This window comes from Heterocephalus glaber, unplaced genomic scaffold, assembly GCF_053883595.1.
Source record: "Heterocephalus glaber isolate CG9 unplaced genomic scaffold, H.glaber_assembly_v1.0 deba00000347, whole genome shotgun sequence".
Taxonomy (NCBI): Eukaryota; Metazoa; Chordata; class Mammalia; order Rodentia; family Bathyergidae; genus Heterocephalus; species Heterocephalus glaber.
The window spans coordinates 12,041,258-12,059,988 of record NW_028258143.1 but is presented as its reverse complement, the minus strand read 5'-3'; the positions used below and the strand labels follow the sequence as shown (position 1 = coordinate 12,059,988).

General features: G+C 38.0%; 2 protein-coding genes across 10 annotated transcripts in view; one reads left to right on the top strand and one right to left on the bottom strand.

Annotated features, from left to right (window-relative positions):
* Zranb3 (zinc finger RANBP2-type containing 3) overlaps positions 1 to 18,731 on the bottom strand; it is a 284,160-nt gene that overhangs the window by 16,297 nt on the left and 249,132 nt on the right. The gene's annotated exons all lie outside the window — the stretch shown is intronic.
* The window catches only part of Rab3gap1 (RAB3 GTPase activating protein catalytic subunit 1), a 163,332-nt gene that overhangs the window by 127,580 nt on the left and 17,021 nt on the right, over positions 1 to 18,731 (top strand). For 5 of the 9 annotated variants that reach the window (XM_004836111.4, XM_087195694.1, XM_013076905.3 and 2 more), the window contains 6 exons: positions 9,230 to 9,326; positions 9,415 to 9,518; positions 9,651 to 9,766; positions 11,240 to 11,342; positions 13,673 to 13,693; positions 14,490 to 16,160. In XM_004836111.4, coding sequence (XP_004836168.1) covers positions 9,230 to 9,326; positions 9,415 to 9,518; positions 9,651 to 9,766; positions 11,240 to 11,342; positions 13,673 to 13,693; positions 14,490 to 14,726 — 678 coding nt within the window. In that variant the 3' untranslated portion in view covers positions 14,727 to 16,160. Of the gene's footprint in view, positions 1 to 9,229; positions 9,327 to 9,414; positions 9,519 to 9,650; positions 9,767 to 11,239; positions 11,343 to 13,672; positions 13,694 to 14,489; positions 16,161 to 18,731 lie in introns of those variants that run through there. The other 4 variants (XM_004836112.4, XM_087195697.1, XM_087195707.1 and 1 more) reach the window with 2 other exon arrangements.

Here is an 18,731-nt window from a genome sequence, read left to right as displayed (position 1 = left end):
AGCTATTAAAACACATTTGGCGTTATAAGAATAGTGGCACATGCCTAATACCAGATTGTCCTAAACACATCCTCCTCGTCCCTTACTGAAATCAGTAAATAAAGAAGTTCAGGCTTTCAGCATTACTAGGAAATAGAGATTTCAGTGACCTTCAAGTAACACCAAGTAAAGTAATAAGCCACATTTCAGGGGAGCTTCCACTCCCTATGGCTGTGGTTGTAGTAAGTAGTGGCAGTGAGTCTTTAGGACTCAAGGCCTAAAGTCATCCCACAAAGAGCCAGGGCCAAAACTCTGAATACAAGAAAAGCTCAAAGCACTGGCAACAGGATAGGGAGGACTTGAACATAAACAGAACTAGAAGTGGAGATTTGGAGAAAATGAGATACAGCCATGTGCCATATAATGTTGTTCAATTATCCACAGACCACATATATTGGAGTGATCCCATAAGATTACAACAGAACTAGAAAATTCCTATCTCCTAGTAGTATTTAGCCATCAGAACATCATTGTGCAAGAATTCATTACTTACATGTTGTGTGCTTATGCTGGTGTAAAGCTGCTAGTTGTGTAAAAGTATCATACAATTATGTACAGTAAATACTTTATAATATAAATAACTATTACTGGTTTGTATATTTATTTGACTATACTTTTATCATTTTAGAGTATACTTCTACTTATTATAAGAAGGTTACTGTAAAATAGTACCCCATGCTATGTTGGCAGCTACCTCATATATCTTGTGCTTATGCGGTTGGTCAGTCGGTCGGTCTCCTTCCCACCTCCCCTCTTGGTACTGGGGATTGAACCCAGGGCTTCTGCACTGAGCTACATCCCCAATCTTTTTTATTTTGAGTAGGGTATCACAAGATTCTCCAGGTGGGACCTGAACTTGTCATTCTCCTGCTTCACCTTCCCAGAGAGCTGGGATTACAGGCATGTGCCACTGTGCCTGGCTCCGGGTCTTTTGACCACAACAAGTGGCCATGTCCCGTGATTGACATATCATTTAGGTTTGTGAAAATATAGTGTATAGTGTTTGTACACAATGAAATTGCCTAATACATTTCTCAGAACATAACACTATCTTTAAGTGATAAATGACTGTATAGAGAAAGAATGTTACTCCTTATAGAGGTAAATTAGTGATGAGAAGGGAGGAAATAGGAGAGGAAAATAAAAGATCCTACAGAAATGAAAAAGAAAGAGGACAACCTTCCTCAGTACACCTCCTCTCCACTAAATAAACTGTGCAGAAGAAGGCACATTCAAACTTTCTGTAACATTACCAGGAACAGAAGAGAGCAGATTACAAAACTGCTCTTAAAAACCAAGCAAATCTGATCATTGTAACTAATGACAATATTTCTCATAAGGGTAGAAATTGTAATATAACGCTCCATACTAAATCACATATCAAAATAGTTCAAATATGAAGGATTTGAAAAGTCATGTTTAATCAGATACACAATACAAGAGGAGAAATGGACCCCAACCAAAAAAAAAACCCACAAAGAAATGAAACTACAACTGATTTTAGCATAGAAGTAAAAGAAAAAGATAACCATATGAAAAACAAAGACTAGATCACACAGGGGCCCAAGAGAGAATAGATTCATATTTAAATTTAATCCAAGGCTTTGAAGAAAAGCTGGAAAATAGCCAAGTGAATGAAAATGAAGTACAGAAGTAAAAAGAGTTGGAAAGGAAATATTAGAGATGAAATGAAAGGTAGGAAAGAATATTAATTTTATTAGCAACCTTTTATTAACGTTATTAGTGTTCTTGAAAAAAAAGTCAGAATCCTAAGAAAAAATTAATATTTAAAATCACAATATAAGAAATTATTGAAAGACCTCACTCTGGGTACAGGGGAGTAATGACCAAGAGCAACAAACTCAAAGATGTATCATTGTAAAGCTACTAGACTTTTAAAAAAACATGCTGAACAAGGTGACACACTCCTATAATCCCAGCATTCAGGAAGCTGAGGTAGGATGATCACTGCAAGTTCAAGGCCAGCCTGGGCTACATAGTAAAACCTTGTCTCAAAAAAAACCCACCAAAAACCAAAAAACATCTTCAGGACTTCTATTTTTGGAACTGCACATAAGAGTAGAACATAATAAAATTTTTTCTCTTCAAACTTTTGTTCCTTGAATTTTTCTAGCTAACATGAATTTCATAGAAAACTTTAAAAAATTATAACCTTCAGCATAATATCCCCTCCATTAGTGCTGCCCTGTCTAATAGAACTTTATGTATTGTTAAAATGTTCTATACTCGTGCTGTCCAAAATGTTACTCAGTGGCCACATTTGGCTTTAATGAACACTTGAAATGTGGCTAGTATAAATAGGAACTAAATTCTTAAAGGCCTACATGTGTCCAGTGGCTGCCTTACTGAATACCATAGTATAGAGTGATGAACCTTCTTCAACTAAGAGGTGCCTGGGAAAACCCTGCCAAAGGATTGATGATCAGTATTTCATTTGTTTTAGAGCCAATACAGGTAAGACATGAGTAGACAATAATATGTAAAAATTACATGTTCAAAGTAGAGAAAATATAACTAAAAAATTGGGTACAAAAAAGGAGAAAGGGGGACAGAAGTATAACTCATTGACTCTTACAGAGAAAATGAGTAGTGATTAGAGGACACTTTCATATTGTCAGAAGAGGTTATAAAACAGTTAGTGATATAATGAAATTAAGTACACCAAATAGGATATCTAGTAGAATAGAAACATACACTTTCCTGAATGAGAATAAAATATTTTTAGAAATCAGACAGAAAAAGATATATTACATACGGAATAATTATAAGATGGTTATATAAAAAGCTAGCATTGTGCTATAAAAGATTCTGTGATTCAGAAAGGCTCCAAATTACAGGAGGTAAAGGCTCCAATGATGGACAGAGATTTACCAGGTAAATGAAAACAATAAGGAAACGGGTCCCCGGGGATATATAGCTAAGTGGCACCGTGCCTGCCTGGCAAGCGCAGGGTCCTGAGTTCAGTCCCCAGTATTGGAAGCAGGGGTCATGGTCCTAGTACCAATCAAAGTAAAATTAACGCAAAAAATAAAATAAAAATTAAATGAAACATGTAATCTATGTATGTAATCTAAAAGTTATTTTTTTCACAATGAGAATCTAACAGTTGTTCATGTTTATGTTCTAGATAACACAGTAACTTTATATAAAACAAAATATAGAAGTTGAAAGAAGTAGATCAAATCACAATAATGAGAAGACTTTAAACATGTTATTCTTAGTATAAGACAGTCAAGTGAACAAAAACAAGATCTAAACAAAATCAGTACAGTTGATCATATTTCCAACCTACACCTTGTTAATAGAAAATGTACCTTCTTTTGAAGTGTCCATGGAATACTTATAAATATTGATTTTAGGGCACAAAGGAAATACCAGCAAGTTTTATAATAGAAATATTATAACAAATAGTCTGATCGCTGCAGTAAAACTAGAAATTTAAAATGAAACAACAAAACCCAGTACTGTATCTGGGAATTTAGAAGCCATCTGTTAAATAGTGCTTGTGTTAAAGGTGAAATACAAAGAAAAAATTACAGGGTTTACAGAAAAAAAAAGATAAATACCACATATCAGGACTCAGGACCTATAGGATATGTTTAAAAAGTGATCAAAAGAAAATTCTTAGCCCTATATCTCTATCAATAAAAACAGAAGATGAGATTTGGGATGTAGCTCAGTGGTAGAACACTCGTCTCACATGTGCAAAGCTGGCTTCAATCCCCAACACTATAGATAAAGAAACAAACATGAAAATAAATAAATTCCTAACTCAAAAACCTAGGAAGGATCAAAGTAAATCCAGAAAGAAAACAAAAGGAAAGGGCTGGGGATTTAGCTCAGTGGTTCCACTGCCTGCCTCACAAGCGCATGGTCCTGAGTTTGATCCCTGGTACCAAAAGAAACAAACAAAAGGAAGGAAATAAAAATAAAAATAAAAGAAGAGGTAGAAAACCAGATTGAATTAGCAGACAGATTTCTTTTTAAATAAAAAATAAATAGACAAACCATTTGATGCTTAAAGAGAAATGCACCTATATAAAAGATAAATGACAAAAGGAGGCCAGGGATTTAGCTCAGTGGTTCTGCTGCCTGCCTTGCCAAGTGCAAGGTTCCGAGTTCGATCCCCAGTACCAAAAAAAAAAAAGGAATGACAAAAGGGACAAATAACTGATACAGAGAAAGTGCTTTTATGTAACAAAGCTTACTTTGCCTGTCTTGCTATGTAAATTTGAAAGCCAAGTTGAACTGGGTGGTTTTCCAAGTATATATATTATACTAACTCCAACCCCAATAAAGACAGAAAATATAAATACACCAGTTTTCATAAAAGGAGTAGAGAACAGTTTTCAACTGCCACATAAAATACCACACCTAGATCATTTCCAACTAAATTATAGTCCCAATGTTACATGTATTTTTCAGTAAAGAAAAATTTTCTAATTTTTGTGAAACAACATTGGTACCTAACCTGATAAAGGTAACATATAAAAATATAACAGATCAGTACTACATAAGAAATTCAGTGCAAATCCTGAATGGACAGACTCTAATACAACTTTAAGAAAATAATACATGTTGACCAAATGTGAGGGTGGTCATACAGAAATATGCTTATATATGTAATTCACTTCATTACTAGAGATAGGTCTTTATATCATTCTCTTCATAATACGCCTTTGATAAAATTTAATAGAAATTCCTGAAAAAAATAGGAATGGAAGACTACTTCCTAAAAAAATGATTAAAATATATGTCATAAAAATCAGAAACAAGACAAGGATGCCTGTTCTCCCCACTGCCATTGAACATTATTTTAGAGGTATTAGCCAGTGTAATTAGACAAGAGAAAGAATAGGCTTAGGATTTGAAGAAAAAACTATGTGGGCTTGAGAATACGGGCTATGCCAGCTAATGAGTTTCTTTTTGGAGTGATGAAAATACTCTTAAAGCCAATTGTGGTTTGGGGTGTATAATTCAGTGAGGATACTACAAATCATCATGGTTTGTATGTTTAAATGAATGAATGAATGCATGCATGCAAGAATATCTGAAAATAGATTGAAAAAGAACTATTGAGGGGAATGAGAGCTACTAAATATTAAAAGCATACTACATTTAAATAATGTAATAATGGTCCAAAAACAGCCCAACTATACAGACTAGAAAGTCTATAAATATATATGTGCAAATCCTAGTCTGTTAATAAAGATGTCACTAGAGCAGAGATTGTCTTTTTTTCCTGGTAGTTCTAAGGATTGAACCTAGAGGCACATTCTAGGCAAGTGCTCTACTGAGCTACATCCCAATCCTTGTTATTTTTTGAGACAAGCTCTAAGTTGCCAAGACTGGCCAGACTTGTGATCCTCCTGTCTCAGCCTTCTGGGATGAATTCCTCTATAACCTGGATTTAGGAAAAGGTTTTCTAATAAGGACTCTATTAATTCTCTTAAAAAGAGAAAGAGGGGCCAGGGATTTAGCTCAGTGGTTCCAGTGCCTGGCTTGAAAGAGCAAGGTCCTGAGTTTGATTCCCGGTACCAAAAAAAAAAAAGAGAGAGAAAGAGCTCTATTAACTGATAAGATTAGGATATGTTTTTAGGATATGTTTTAAGAGAAAAGTACAAAAGAATATAGAGAGGGGCTGGGGATCTAGCTTGGTGGTTCCGCCGCCTGCCTCGCAAGCATAAGGACCTGAGTTCGATCCCCGGTACCCAAAAAAAAAAAGGAATATAGAGAGAATGCTACCTGTTGGGTAGTAAAATAAAGAGGAATTAAAATATGTTCTTCCGAAAATGGGCATCTGAAATGAACAGACATTTCTCAGAGAAAGAAGTAGAAATAGCAAATAAATACATGAAAAGATGTTCAGCATCACTGGTCATTTGAGAGATGCAAATGAAAACAATGCTGAGATTCCACCTCACTCCAGAAAGAATGGCTGCTATCATGAAATCAACCAATAACAAATGCTGGTGGGGCTGTGGGGAAAGAGGAACTGTACTCCACTGCTGGTGGGAGTGTAGACTGGTGCAACAACTGTGGAAATCAGTGTGGAGATACCTCAAAAAACTAGGACTGGAAGTCCCATTTGACCCTGCTATTCCCTTGCTGGGGATTTTCCTCAAAGAATTAAAAGAATCGTACCACAGTGATATATGTGCACCCATGTTCCTAGCAGCACAGTTTGTGATAGCTAAAACTTGGAAACAGCCCAAATGTCCATCAACTGGAGACTGGATAAAGAAAATGTGTTATTTTTGATAAAATGGAGTACTACTCAGCCATAAAAAACGAGAAATTAGAGACATTTATAGCTAAGTGGATGCACATTGAAGCAGTACTCTTAAGTGAAATAAATAGGACACACATGTATAAATACTGAATAGTTTTTCTGGTGTGAGAAACTGAAAGTGTAAATAAGGACTAAAACTATTTGAAATAGGAAGAAAAGGGGCAAAGGGGAAGGGGAAGTGGGGGAGGGGGGAGGGGAAAGGAAAGAAGGGAATGGAATTAATATGAGAAAATGGAAAAATAGGAACAAAATCTTTGTAAATAAGGAGGGATGGAAGTGTTGAAGGGAGGGCTGGGCAAGGGTGAAAAATAAGAACCAAGAGAGACTATGTAAAGGTGCAAATTTCCAGTGATGAACGTCATTATATTATATACCTAAAATGTACCAATGATTAGAATGAATAATTGATAATGCAAAATAGGAAGAAAAGGTCCAAAGGGGTAGAGGTAGTAGGAGGGGCAGGGGTAAGGAAAGAAGGGAAAGGAAAAATGATGAGAAATGGAAAAAATGGAAATAAAGTCTTTGTAAATAGGGAAGGGTAGAGGGGGTGAAGGGAGGGCTAGGAATGTGGAAAAAATAAGAACCAAGATGCATCATGTAAAGGCACAAATTCCCAATGAGAAATATAAATGTGTTGTATACCTAAAATGTACCAATAAAAGAATTTAAGAAAAAAAGGGGAAAATATGTTCTTATTAATTGATAAAGATAAACCAGAGAACGTTTACCCAGAAGGGTTGGGAAAGGGAAAAAAAAGAGAGTAGAAGGAATATGGGAGGGAGTGAATCTTAGAAAAGATGGTATTTTCTGTATACTTTTGACTTCTGGAGGAATATTAATGTTTTTGTATAAAAAAAATAACAAGGTTGACAAAAGAAATAACCTAATCCTAAAAACACACAGACAGATTAACCTAGTGTATTTCAAATAAACAGTGTAACTACAGTATAAAGAAAGGAGTTGGGGACAGGAGAGAAAATTAATCCAGGTGATTTATGGAAATCTAAGATATGTTTGGATGCATATTCTTAGTTGTGTTGCAAAAACGTCCTGAACCCTACTGTCTAGAGTTTTTATAATCCTATGGGTGAAGCAATATATTTACGTAAGTAATTAAATATCTTGGTGCTGTTGGAAGCCAGAAATAATGCAGTGAATGTGAGATGCAAATACGAAATTGAAGAAGCCAAGGAAGAACCCAGTGGCAATGGATTTAGAGATATTGTTGTGAACTTGGAAGGATTTCTAAAATATGGATATGTATATGCGTATATAGTTACATATATGTAAACATACAAGCATGTATGTCCTACCTATCTTGAAAATATCTAGAAGGGGTCTAGAAGTAGTGATACCTCATTAGCAAGATTTGTAAGACACTCCTCAGTAAAAGTAACCAAGCTTCCCTCAGAAAAATGGCTGCTTTTTAAGGTCAGAGAAGGGAAGGTAGAAGGTGACCCTGGAGCATCAGATGTTGATAGAAAGTAAAGAAGTGCGTTAAAAAGAGAGGCATTTCATAAGGCGGTTCCTTAAAGGCATTCTCATGGGCTAATTTGGGTCAGTTTAAATACCAGATAGTTAAGGACAATAATGGATTATAACCACAGGAAGAAATATGAATTCTTGGAACCATACTGAAAAAATATATAAAGGTATGAGGGAAAAGGGAGGGTGTTTCTTTTCTTTCTTTTTTTTGGGGGGGGGAACCAGGGATCCAACTTGGAACCTTGTGCTTGTGAGGCAGGTGGGGGAACCACTCAGCTAAACCCCTGGCCTGGGAGAGTGTTTCTTAAGCAGAGATCACTGGTAAAGATGGAAGCTACGTTGGAATTGGAAAGTTTTTTACAACCATATTCGTAGTAAAAGGTTAGTTCAAGCAAGAGTCATCTCTAGATATGAGGTATAGGTGGAAATTTGGGTGCAGAGCATCATACTTGCATGGTTTTAAAATGTTTTTCTACAGCTTGCGTATATATTGCAAGGAAGTAGTAACCATACACTGGGAAAATGGGATAGTATGTTCACTGCATGATCAAAATTAACATCAATAAAAAGCAGATGGGTGGGGGCCGGGGATATAGCTCAGTGGTTTCGCCGCCTGCTGCGCAAGCGCAAGGACCCCAGTTCGATCCCCAGTACCAAAAAAAAAAAAAAAAAAGCAGATGGAGTAGTCCTACCTATAGGGAGGCTAAGGTAGGGAATTTTCAAGCTTGAGGCCACCTGGGCAACATACTGAGGCCCTATATTAAAATAAAAATAAAAAATGCTGGGGATGTGGCTCAGTAGTAGAGCACTTGCCCATCACGTGGAACAAGGCCCTGTGTTCAATACTCAGTACAGCAAAAAAGAAAAATCTTAGTGAAAATGTTCTGCTCATGACAGTCACCTATAGGTAATATAATTTGCAAATGGTTTTCTTTGTATTTTCCTAATCTGTGTATAGCCCATGTGGAAACAAGAAAATTTGACAGTATTCATCATTTTTTAAAGTTTGAAGTTCTCACTGGACGTGGTGGTGCACACCTGTAATTCTAGCACTCAGGCAGCTGAGGCAGGATGATTGCCGTGAGTTTGAGGACAGCCTGGGCTACATAGTGAGTTCCAGGCCAGGCTAAAGTACATAGTGAGACCCTGTCTCACAAAATAAAAAAATAAAAAATAATTGAAGTTCTTAAGAGCTTTCAGTGACATCAGTTAGTCTTACTATGGGAGTAGCAGCTACTTATCTAGGAAAGCAGGGAAAGCTGGTAAGAGCTCTCCTCTCCTGTCATGACATGAGTTGTGGTCAAGGATTCTGTACTTGGGTAAAAAAAAAAAAAAGGCTGCTTCACTTTTGATACCTGCACTGATCACCATGTGCCATTGTGTCCCCTTCAGGTGCTGCACTATCTGGCAATCCAGAAACCTGCAGACCTTGCTCGGCACCTTTTACCTTGTGTGATTCATGCAGCTGTACTCAAGGTAAAGGAAGAAGGTAAATATCTTATTAATCATTAGTTCATTTCCAAAATGAAAGTGTTTTTGACGTAATTTAATGATGGCTTTTGATCTCTTTAAAATAGAAAGTCTGGAAAACATTTCTTCCGTTAAAAAGATTATAAGGCAGATCATATCCCATTCCAGTAAAGTTTTGCACTTCCCCAATCCAGAAGACAAGAAATTGGAAGTAAGTTTGATGTAGTGTCAAAATCTTGCCAAGAATTCACCCTACTTGGCAACAGTTACTTTAAAGACATGTTTTTTAAAGACTGCGTTTCTCATGTCTCTCAATGTGTGTCTCTCCCTTTTCCACTGTTAGGAAATTATACATCAGATTATTAGTGTGGAAGCCATAATTGCAAGAGCTCGGTCCCTGAAGGCCAAGTTTGGAACTGAGAAATGTGAGCAGGAAGAGGAAAGGGAAGATCTTGAAAGGTAATTGCTATTTGGCTACCTCCAGTTTGCCTACAGTAGGAAAAACCACTTTAGAAATATTGTAATAAAATATTGAGGCTCCTTTGTGGTACTCAAATATTATTTGAAACAGACATTACTAAAGACAGAGAAATACTTAATTGTCCTATTGACTGCTATTCTGAGTTGCTACCAGGTGTTTCCATCCTTCCCTCTTTCAGACACACTGTACCAGGGCCTTTCTAGAGCTGCCTTTGCTCCTGCAGCCTGGAGGAGCTGTCAACTGCATTCTTCACCGTGCCCCCAAACATGGCACTCAGTTCCCAATTTCCTTTGGCCATAGTATTCAGAAACTACAGTATCTGCATGCTATACCTAGTTATTTATTTTATTTTGAACGATATTTGTGATAGCAAAGGTACTCATCCTATGAACCTTACAAATACGTTGTAAAAGAATGACCACATGGCTCCTTCCAGATGAGGCAAATGATTGGAGCAGGGAAGGTTTCCATATTTATGAGGCTTGACACTGGTGCCCCTTTCTTTACCAGTGGAGCCTATGTCAGTGTGAAGCTGTCCTCTTTTTGCTTGACTTGATAGTGTTTTAATGTGTGGAAAAGTGTTTCCAAAATAGCTTGTTTGGTGCCTTGAATTTGTTACAATTTAAACATTTTCATCAGCTTTTCCATGAGAAAGGGCATTATTGATGCTAATTAATACCATATGACAAGGCATTTGTTACAGCTTTTAACAGGTTCTTGTTTGAATTTTGTATCTTTTGTTGAGTGAAAATTTCTCCCAGCCTACTTTGCTCTTGAAAACTCCTTCCTTTTAAGTGAGAAGAATAAGCTCTAATCAAGGGAATCATTCCTAAAATAGCAGCATGAATTAGTGAGCAGGTGGTGCAGTGTGGTGGCTCTGTGCTTCAATTCTTTAGTGCTTTGTGACATGCATGGAAGTACTGTGTTTCCAGCACATAATGGCACAGCTTATAAATGCAAGTTTGTCCATCAAACTATACATTTTAAGCACAAAAACAGCCCTTAAGAAACAAATATGGATCATAGCTTTGCTGGATAAATAAAACTTGGTTTCTATTGTACAAAAAACCATTTTTTGATCTGTTATTTACTGTAATGTTTTAAGCTTCTAGTACGAGACAAATAGACTATTTCTTATGCTTTGATAGAGATAGGCTTTCTTTTTTAAAGTACATAGTAGTTACACAGACTGAGTTTGTTTTGGCATACTTGTAGACACAGCAAAGATAGGCTTTTTTAAATGTTATGAATATAGTTGAAAGAGCAGTAAGATTGTCAGTTGAATTGATTGTAATTCTAAATGTTGTATCTACTCTATAAAATTTCTACTCCAGGTTTCATAAGTTTAATGAGTATCAAATTGAGGATTTGTCAACGAAATTCAGCTGAGACAATGGACACAGTGGCCTGAGCAGCTGGCTTTTCATCCTTTTGCTGCTTTTGTCTCCTAGGTTTGTGAGTTGCCTGTTGGAGCAGCCTGAAGTGTTAGTCACTGGGGCAGGAAGAGGACATGCTGGCAAAATCATTCACAAGTTGTTTGTGAATGCTCAGAGGGTACGTGAGATTCCTGACTGTATCATGATTGCTATACCTCTGCTTAGGAAGACACAGGTTTGAACCCCCAGATGTGACTCACATTACACAGCTGCTGAGAAGTCTAGGCACTAAAGAAACAATGACTGGGCCAGGGATTTAGCTCAGCAGCACAGCACCTGCCTGGCAAGCATGAGGTCCTGAGTTCAATCCCCAGTATGAAAAAATTTTAAAAAAAGAAACAGTGACTCGCTTCTGTGATTTTGAAACGCATTGGCTTTTCTGCACATTAAAGTAAAATGATAAGTATAAGTTACAACCTGACTTCCAGAAATTAGAAAGACCTGAAAGCTATTGTTACAGAAGCTGGCAGTTACTTGGTAAGCAGTAGCCAGAGCTATGCTCTGGGAGAAAAAAGTTTCTAAATGAATGCACAATTCAGCCTGAATTGTAAATCTAACTGGTCTTATAATGATGAAGAGATCCAGCTATAGAGATTTTCCTAGAAAGGAAGAGAAAGATTCTAGACTTTTAGCATTATGGAAACTTAGGCTTCAGCACAGAAGGAAAGTCCAATTAGAAAAGTTATCTTCATGTTTGTCACCTGATGCAGAATTTGCAAACAACAACAAAAATTTGCCAAGCACTTTTGCTTGCAAAACAAATTGCAAACAAAAGCATTCATGAACTAAGGTACACTGTATCTTGGTTACTGGTTAAGAGGGACTGGCATCCCACAGTTGATTCTTCTTTCAGGGCACATTAATCTAGGAATTCTGATAAAAGTATGATGTGTACAAGCCCAGGTTCCCCTTACCAGGAATTGTGATGACACCAGGAACCAGAACTCCAGGTCAGCTTTGAAAGTGTAATTTGTAGAACCAAATATGAAAAATTTTTTCACTTTCCTACATGTGGAATAACAATTTTTAAATTCCTGTCGAATTGGTCTGGAGTACATCTAGTTAATATATTCACAGTCACAGTCAAATATACTGATCTGCATTTTTAGGAAAGGCTGAAACCTGAGTTTATTTATGGAGTGGCTCCCTAATTTAAGAATCTCAAGTTTAAAAACATATTTTATTTTCTTAACAGACTTGTAGAAAACAGTAGATGGATGCTGTTTTGTTTTTGTCTGTAACATGAAACTAGGAATGGAGTTTTCATATCCTGTACTAATCTTCAGCAGCTCACCATACAGAAGCTAACAGGCATGTTTCCTTGTTAACCACTAGTAAAAATTTTCCTCATATTATAAAAACACTTTCCTCTTTGATAATTTTTTAAAGTTGTATTAAGAGGATTTATGCTTTTACTGGTGAGATTACTTATTTTAGATAGTTAATCAAAATTATATCCCCCATATTTGGGACAGCCTTCTCACTCCCCTCCTGTGTGTCAGAATTTCCTACACAAAAAATTACAAAGGAAAAAAAAAGTCACATAATCTTACCACCCCTGATGATCACTGTCAATATTTAACATCTAGTTAGATACAAATATATTTTATAAAACTAGGATATTATATAATTTGCTATGCTTATTTTCCACTTAAAATATCTTTCAAAGTCACTAAATATGGGAGTATGTCATCTTTCCAGTACATTATATGTCTAATGCCCTCTTATGACACTGAAATTATAAATTTGTCCCATATTATGTAATTTATAAAAAGACTTAAAACTTTCAGGCTTTGCACTGAATATTTTTAGGGAATTTGTAGACCCTGTCCTCGTAACAAGCATCTAGTTGGTACATTTTAAAACTCAGATCTTAAGTATCTTACTAATATAAACTAAGTTTATTCGTGTAACTTCATGATTAACTGATGCTTCATATCAGTTTTACTAATCAAGATTTTAACATTTTAAAAAGTTATGACTTTCACTGAGAATTTTTATACATTAGAACTTTTCTATCATAAATTGTAATAAACTTGATTATATATACTTTTAAGTGGAATTCCACAAAAATGATCAGATTTCACTTTACTCTTGCTATGTTGAATAATTTCAACATCTGTTCACTGGATTAATTTTTCAACCCATGCACACTTTTTAATTTTCAGAAAAAAGTGCAAGTTTTTGTTAAATCATTTCCTCACTAAGAGCCTGTGCATTACTTGTTGAACCATTGGATGCATGAGCAGCAGGATATGTCTGCTGTGCCTGACAACTAGGTGTGTTGTGTGTGGTGTAACCTTGTTCATCTTAAATATTCTTTTGATAGGATCATGTTCCTTAATGTAGTGCATGCCATCTGAGATAATCCTGCAATCTCTCTTCTCTTTTTAAACCATCTTGCTTGTTTCCCTTTCATCACTGTTTCTTTTCTCACCCTTTCTCAAGCTGACTGAATCTTCTGATGAGGTAACAACATAGCCTTTGTCCCTCATAGTTCCTTGCTCCTTTCCATCCCTCTAACTTCATAAGGTCATTAAAACTAACCACTTCTTAGCAGTCTGGATTTGGCATACCTTTCTTGCAGATGTTTAGCTTAACATGAGTTCATATTTCCATTGCCAAAACAATTACTCTTTTTCCAAAGTATTGTGACAGAAGTAATCAGAGTTAAAATGGAAGCTGTAATTGAACATGTATTTTGTACAATTTTAATGATAAAGTTGGTGCCTTTGTGAGAACAACTCTTTCGTGGCCATTGTTATATGGACCTCTGCCACATCTATCACATTAGCTTCCCAGCAAAGAAAACTAGTGCCACCAGTTTTAATTTGTCAAATTAAAAACCTTTTAAAAAATTGAAAGAGTTGAGATAAAAATCATCTTTCCAGACTCTGGAGAGAGACAGCTCTTTACTTGACTGAGGACATCAGCCTTGGACTTGGGTCATTGCTTATACAGAAACCGGTACAACAACATGATCCCTTCTCACCAGATGTCTGAATGTGGCCCTCACTTCTCAAAGCAGGTTGCCTGGTGGTCATTCTCCCTTCTCTGCCTGTTACCAGTCTAGTAGCTTATGCAGTGTTTCAAGCTTCTGCCATTTTTTTTCTTTTCCTTGAGTAATCATAACATATAGCTGACTGCATTACTGAGTAATGTAGGACATTTTAATGTATTTATCATGTTTATTCACCTGTCCTACAAAAGTACCTGAGTTTAGCATTCAACGTGCTTTTGAACTTCACATTTGATTTTGTTCAAGGCTGCAGCCATGGCTCCCCCAGAGGAGGAACTGAAGAGAACAGGCTGCCCAGAGGAGAGAAGGCAGAACTCATTGTCCGACTTCCCGTTGCCTGCCGGCCGGGAGCTCATCTTACGTACCACTGTGTCGCGCCCTGCACCCTACTCCAAAGCCCTGCCGCAGCGGATGTACAGCGTCCTCACCAAAGAGGACTTCAGACTTGCGGGTGCATTTTCATCAGATACATCCTTCTTCTGAGTCTCCTGGCATTATCTTGGCAGTGGCTTCAGAGGCAGCACTGCCTCCTTTTGCCAGGGAGACCCTGTGAGGGGCAGGAAGGGGCTTGTCACAGAACAGTCAGGAGTCACACCAGCACCATGGTCAGGCTTTAAGGTACCTTGTTGTGGGCAGGGAAACTGGGCTGGCATTAGTGAAAGATTCCTGCCGAGAGATGGCCTTTGTATAGGGAGCTAAATTCATCAGGAGCCCTCTCTTCACTGCAGTTCGACAGCGTTCATCTTACTCCTCTCTGCAACTCGATGGGGCTTTGTCCTTGCATTCACAGTCTGTGTACACACTTAGTCGCAGTATTAGTATCAAGTATGCAAAATAGAGTACTTGTCTACTCAAATTTCTAGGTATTTTAGTGGTAACTTCAAGAACCAGAGTCTGTTTTTAAATTACTACATGACTTTGTTTATTCAGTCACCTGGTGGTCATCTTTATTAAACTAATTAACTTTTGATGGACATTTGGAATAGTCTAGGAGAAAGCCTAGAATTTTATATAGTGTCTTTCCATGTAACTGCAGCCTGAATGTCTTCTGATAAAATTAATGAAATGACACATCAAATTAGTTATATATCTAGCTTGTAAGATTTGTTATCTCATCTGTTCTCCTTTGGTTGCCATGTAAGTTACCAAACTGCGAAGTGTTAATGCATCTCTGCTGTACAACATGCTCTCCCTCTTGGTGGTTGCTACTGGGTACTTACTGTATTTAATGAAGTAGAAATGAGCACATGCTAAAAATATAGCCTAGCTACATAGAGACTATCATGCAGTTAGTATAATTAGGCATACATGCTAATGTAACGAAGATTACTTTATTGCACTATCTTGATTTTTTTAGTTAAAATGAAAATAATCTGTGGGGATGTAAAGCACCCAGTATAAGAATAACAGCACCATATTTCTAGATATGTGAGGACTGAGGTGTTTCAAGTCTCTATTGCTCTACAGCCTCTGTTTGGTAATCTTAAATTATTTTTAGGTCTAAAATTCCCACCTTTAAAGTGAAAAATCATTATAATGAAGTGTAAATTCTTCCTGTGTAATTTTAAAGAAGTGATAGAGCTCTGCAAAACCCTCTTAGTTTTGTAAAACAAAAAGCTATACATATATATATACGTACATACATACAGGGTGTGTGTGTGCACACTTTTGTCTATACGTGGATAGGAAGGAGGGTGCTGGCCTCTCAGCCTTTATAGTACTTTGCTCTGAGACGCCGGACACCATTGCTCCTGCAAATCCACACAGATGCAGCCCTAAGGACTGAGTGCTGGACCAAGCAGGTGTTTGTCTTGAGGACAGAGTTTGTCTGCTTTCAAAGTGTTAATAACAGAAACTGTAATGGAGAGGTGGGATTTTAAAAGGTATCGTGAATCTAATAAAAAGGAAAGTGATGTTTCTGTGGCTAATTTTCTTTATTTTCTCTCCTGAGGGGCATTTTAGTCTTGCTTCACTTAGTTTTGTACTCTTCCTGGTCTTCATAAAGATTTGCAGCCTAGTAAGTAGGGAGTAGCTCAACAACATTCTTCATGCTTTTTTAAGGGCAGTTACCCCCTTTTTTCCCCCCCGGTACTGGGGATCAAACTTAGGACCTTCTGCTTGCAAGACAGGCACGGTGCCACTGAGCTAAATTCCCAGCCCTACCCCATTTTATTTTTATGTATTTATTTCATAGACATTTAAAAGTACCTACTAAAAATAAATAAAAGTGCCTACTTTGTATCAGGTACTGTACCAGGTGATGATGAGACCAAAAAACTACCACTGCACCCTCTTTATGACCTTCCTGTCAGGAGACAGAACACTGCCATGAAATGGCGAGCATAGGCGACTTCAAGGTGTGCACTGGAGGTCCAGTGTGTACGGGACACTCCATTTGTGCACTTACTAATGACACCAGGGAGTCATCTGTGTAGAGAAAGAGAGTTAGGGTGCCAGGAGACAGCTTTTCACTCAGGCTCTGGGGTCGGGAAAATCATCCCAGATGTGATTTCTGGATTGAGACCAGAAGACAAGTAGGAGCTGTGAAGTGTGGAAGTGCAGTGAGCTTGAGAAGCCACAGTAATCCCTTCCCCAGTGTGCTTGCGACACTGTTATTGTGCTCCTGCTCCTACCAGTAATGGGATTTCTGGACTCAGCTGTGCATGACACAGGGAGACACTTAAAAGTATGTGCCCTAGGGCTGCTGCCTACCTTGCAAGCACAAGGTCCAGAGTTCGATCTCGGTACCAAAAAAAAAGTTTGTGCCCATTGGGGCAGGAGAATACAGAGACCACTGTGGGAAGGAGCCTGCTATGTGGGGTGCTATGAAATTAACACTTTTGACTAGGGAGTGTTAACAAGCAGAGGAAGCACAATAGCCAGAAACGAGAAAGTATATGTTTGGGGAATGGCACACTTAAAGTTTGGCTGTAGTGTATTTATCCAGTGTGAGAAGGAGCAAGAAATAAAAATGGTAAGGTAAACTGCAGCAATATCAAGTAGTTTCAGGTAAGTCAGAGCAAGGAGTTTGGGCTTTATCTCGAGGGGAGTGTTGAGTCATGGAAGCTTTCTGAAAGTTGGTCAGGGCCAGAATCCTTCAAGCCTTAGGAATTTGGATTTGTTTTCTTAATTGAAAGGAAACAATTCAGAATGAGGAATTTTCTGAATGAGGAAGATGTTTTTGATGTTATGTTTGAAAAATCTGCATTGTGGCTACTGTGTGGTGTGCAGATGGCAGAGGTGGAGTGGACATAGTGGAGCCAGTTAGAGGTGATGGTTCCAACCACAGTGATAGTAGTGGAGGGAAAAGTGATCAGATTCAGGATATGTTTTAAGACAGGATGTGCACAGCTAATGGGCTTGACAAAGGGACTGTAAGAGAAAGTCGAAGATAACTCGAAGGTCTGAGGGCTGAGTAGACATGATGCCATTTACTGAAATGGAAAAGAGCAAGTAGTGATATGAGTAATGATTGTGAATCGGGACATTTTTAAGATACTCGTTGCCTGTGGTAACAGCTTTGATGGCTTCCACTGATCCCTGCCTCCAGCCTACTAGAATTCACACCTTTATGTAGCCCCCTAGATGCCCCATTGTACAACAGAATACAGAAGTGTTGGTATATCACTTCCACAGTTAGCTAATAAAAGACATCACAAGTCCTGTTTTGGTTCTCTCTTCACTCACCTTGGGGGAACCCAACAGCCAGGACACAAGCAACTCCAGGAGACAGCCCCATCCCAAACCACAGGGTGAAGGCTCCTGCCAGTAGCTACGACTGAGAGGAGAGCTTGGAAGTGGCTCCTCCCAGCCTGCAGGTGACTGCCACTTCCTGAGGGGCCGTGAGAGGAGCCACCCAGTTAAGCCGTTCCCAGATTGCTGACACTTAAACTGTAAGATGTTGATTTTTCAGAAACTAAATTTGTGGGTCATTTGCCATGCAGCAGTAGATAACTAACATATCACCCAAGTGGTTGCTTATGTAAGTTTGAAGTTTAAGGAAAAGGTTAGGGCTTATTATAAAATAGTACTTAAGACATGGACAGCCTGAGATCACCTAAGGAGTGATCTCAGGGCACAGCTCTAGGGATGGAGCCAGGGATGCAGGTGAGGAGGACTGGCAGAGGAGACCAAGGAGTAGCCACTGAGGTACAAGGGAAACCGAAAGTGTGATGATGTAAAAGCCAAGAGAAAAAATGTCACTAAGGTGAGAGCTGATCAGCTGTGTCCAATACCACTGAGACATCAAAATATTAAAAAATTGACTTGCACATCTGTGTAGAGCACCAAATGTGCTCAGAAAGGGGAAGATTTTTCCTGGGAAAAACAGAGAAGTGGCTGCCTAGAGACAAGACTGGTGTCCCTGCAACACTTCACTGGCTCTGGCAGGGACAAACTCCTGCCCCCAGCTGGTGAGGTTCTGGTTGCTGTACACTGTTCCCTGCTAGGAACTGGCAGGCAAGATAAGGAAGAGGGGATGATCGGGAA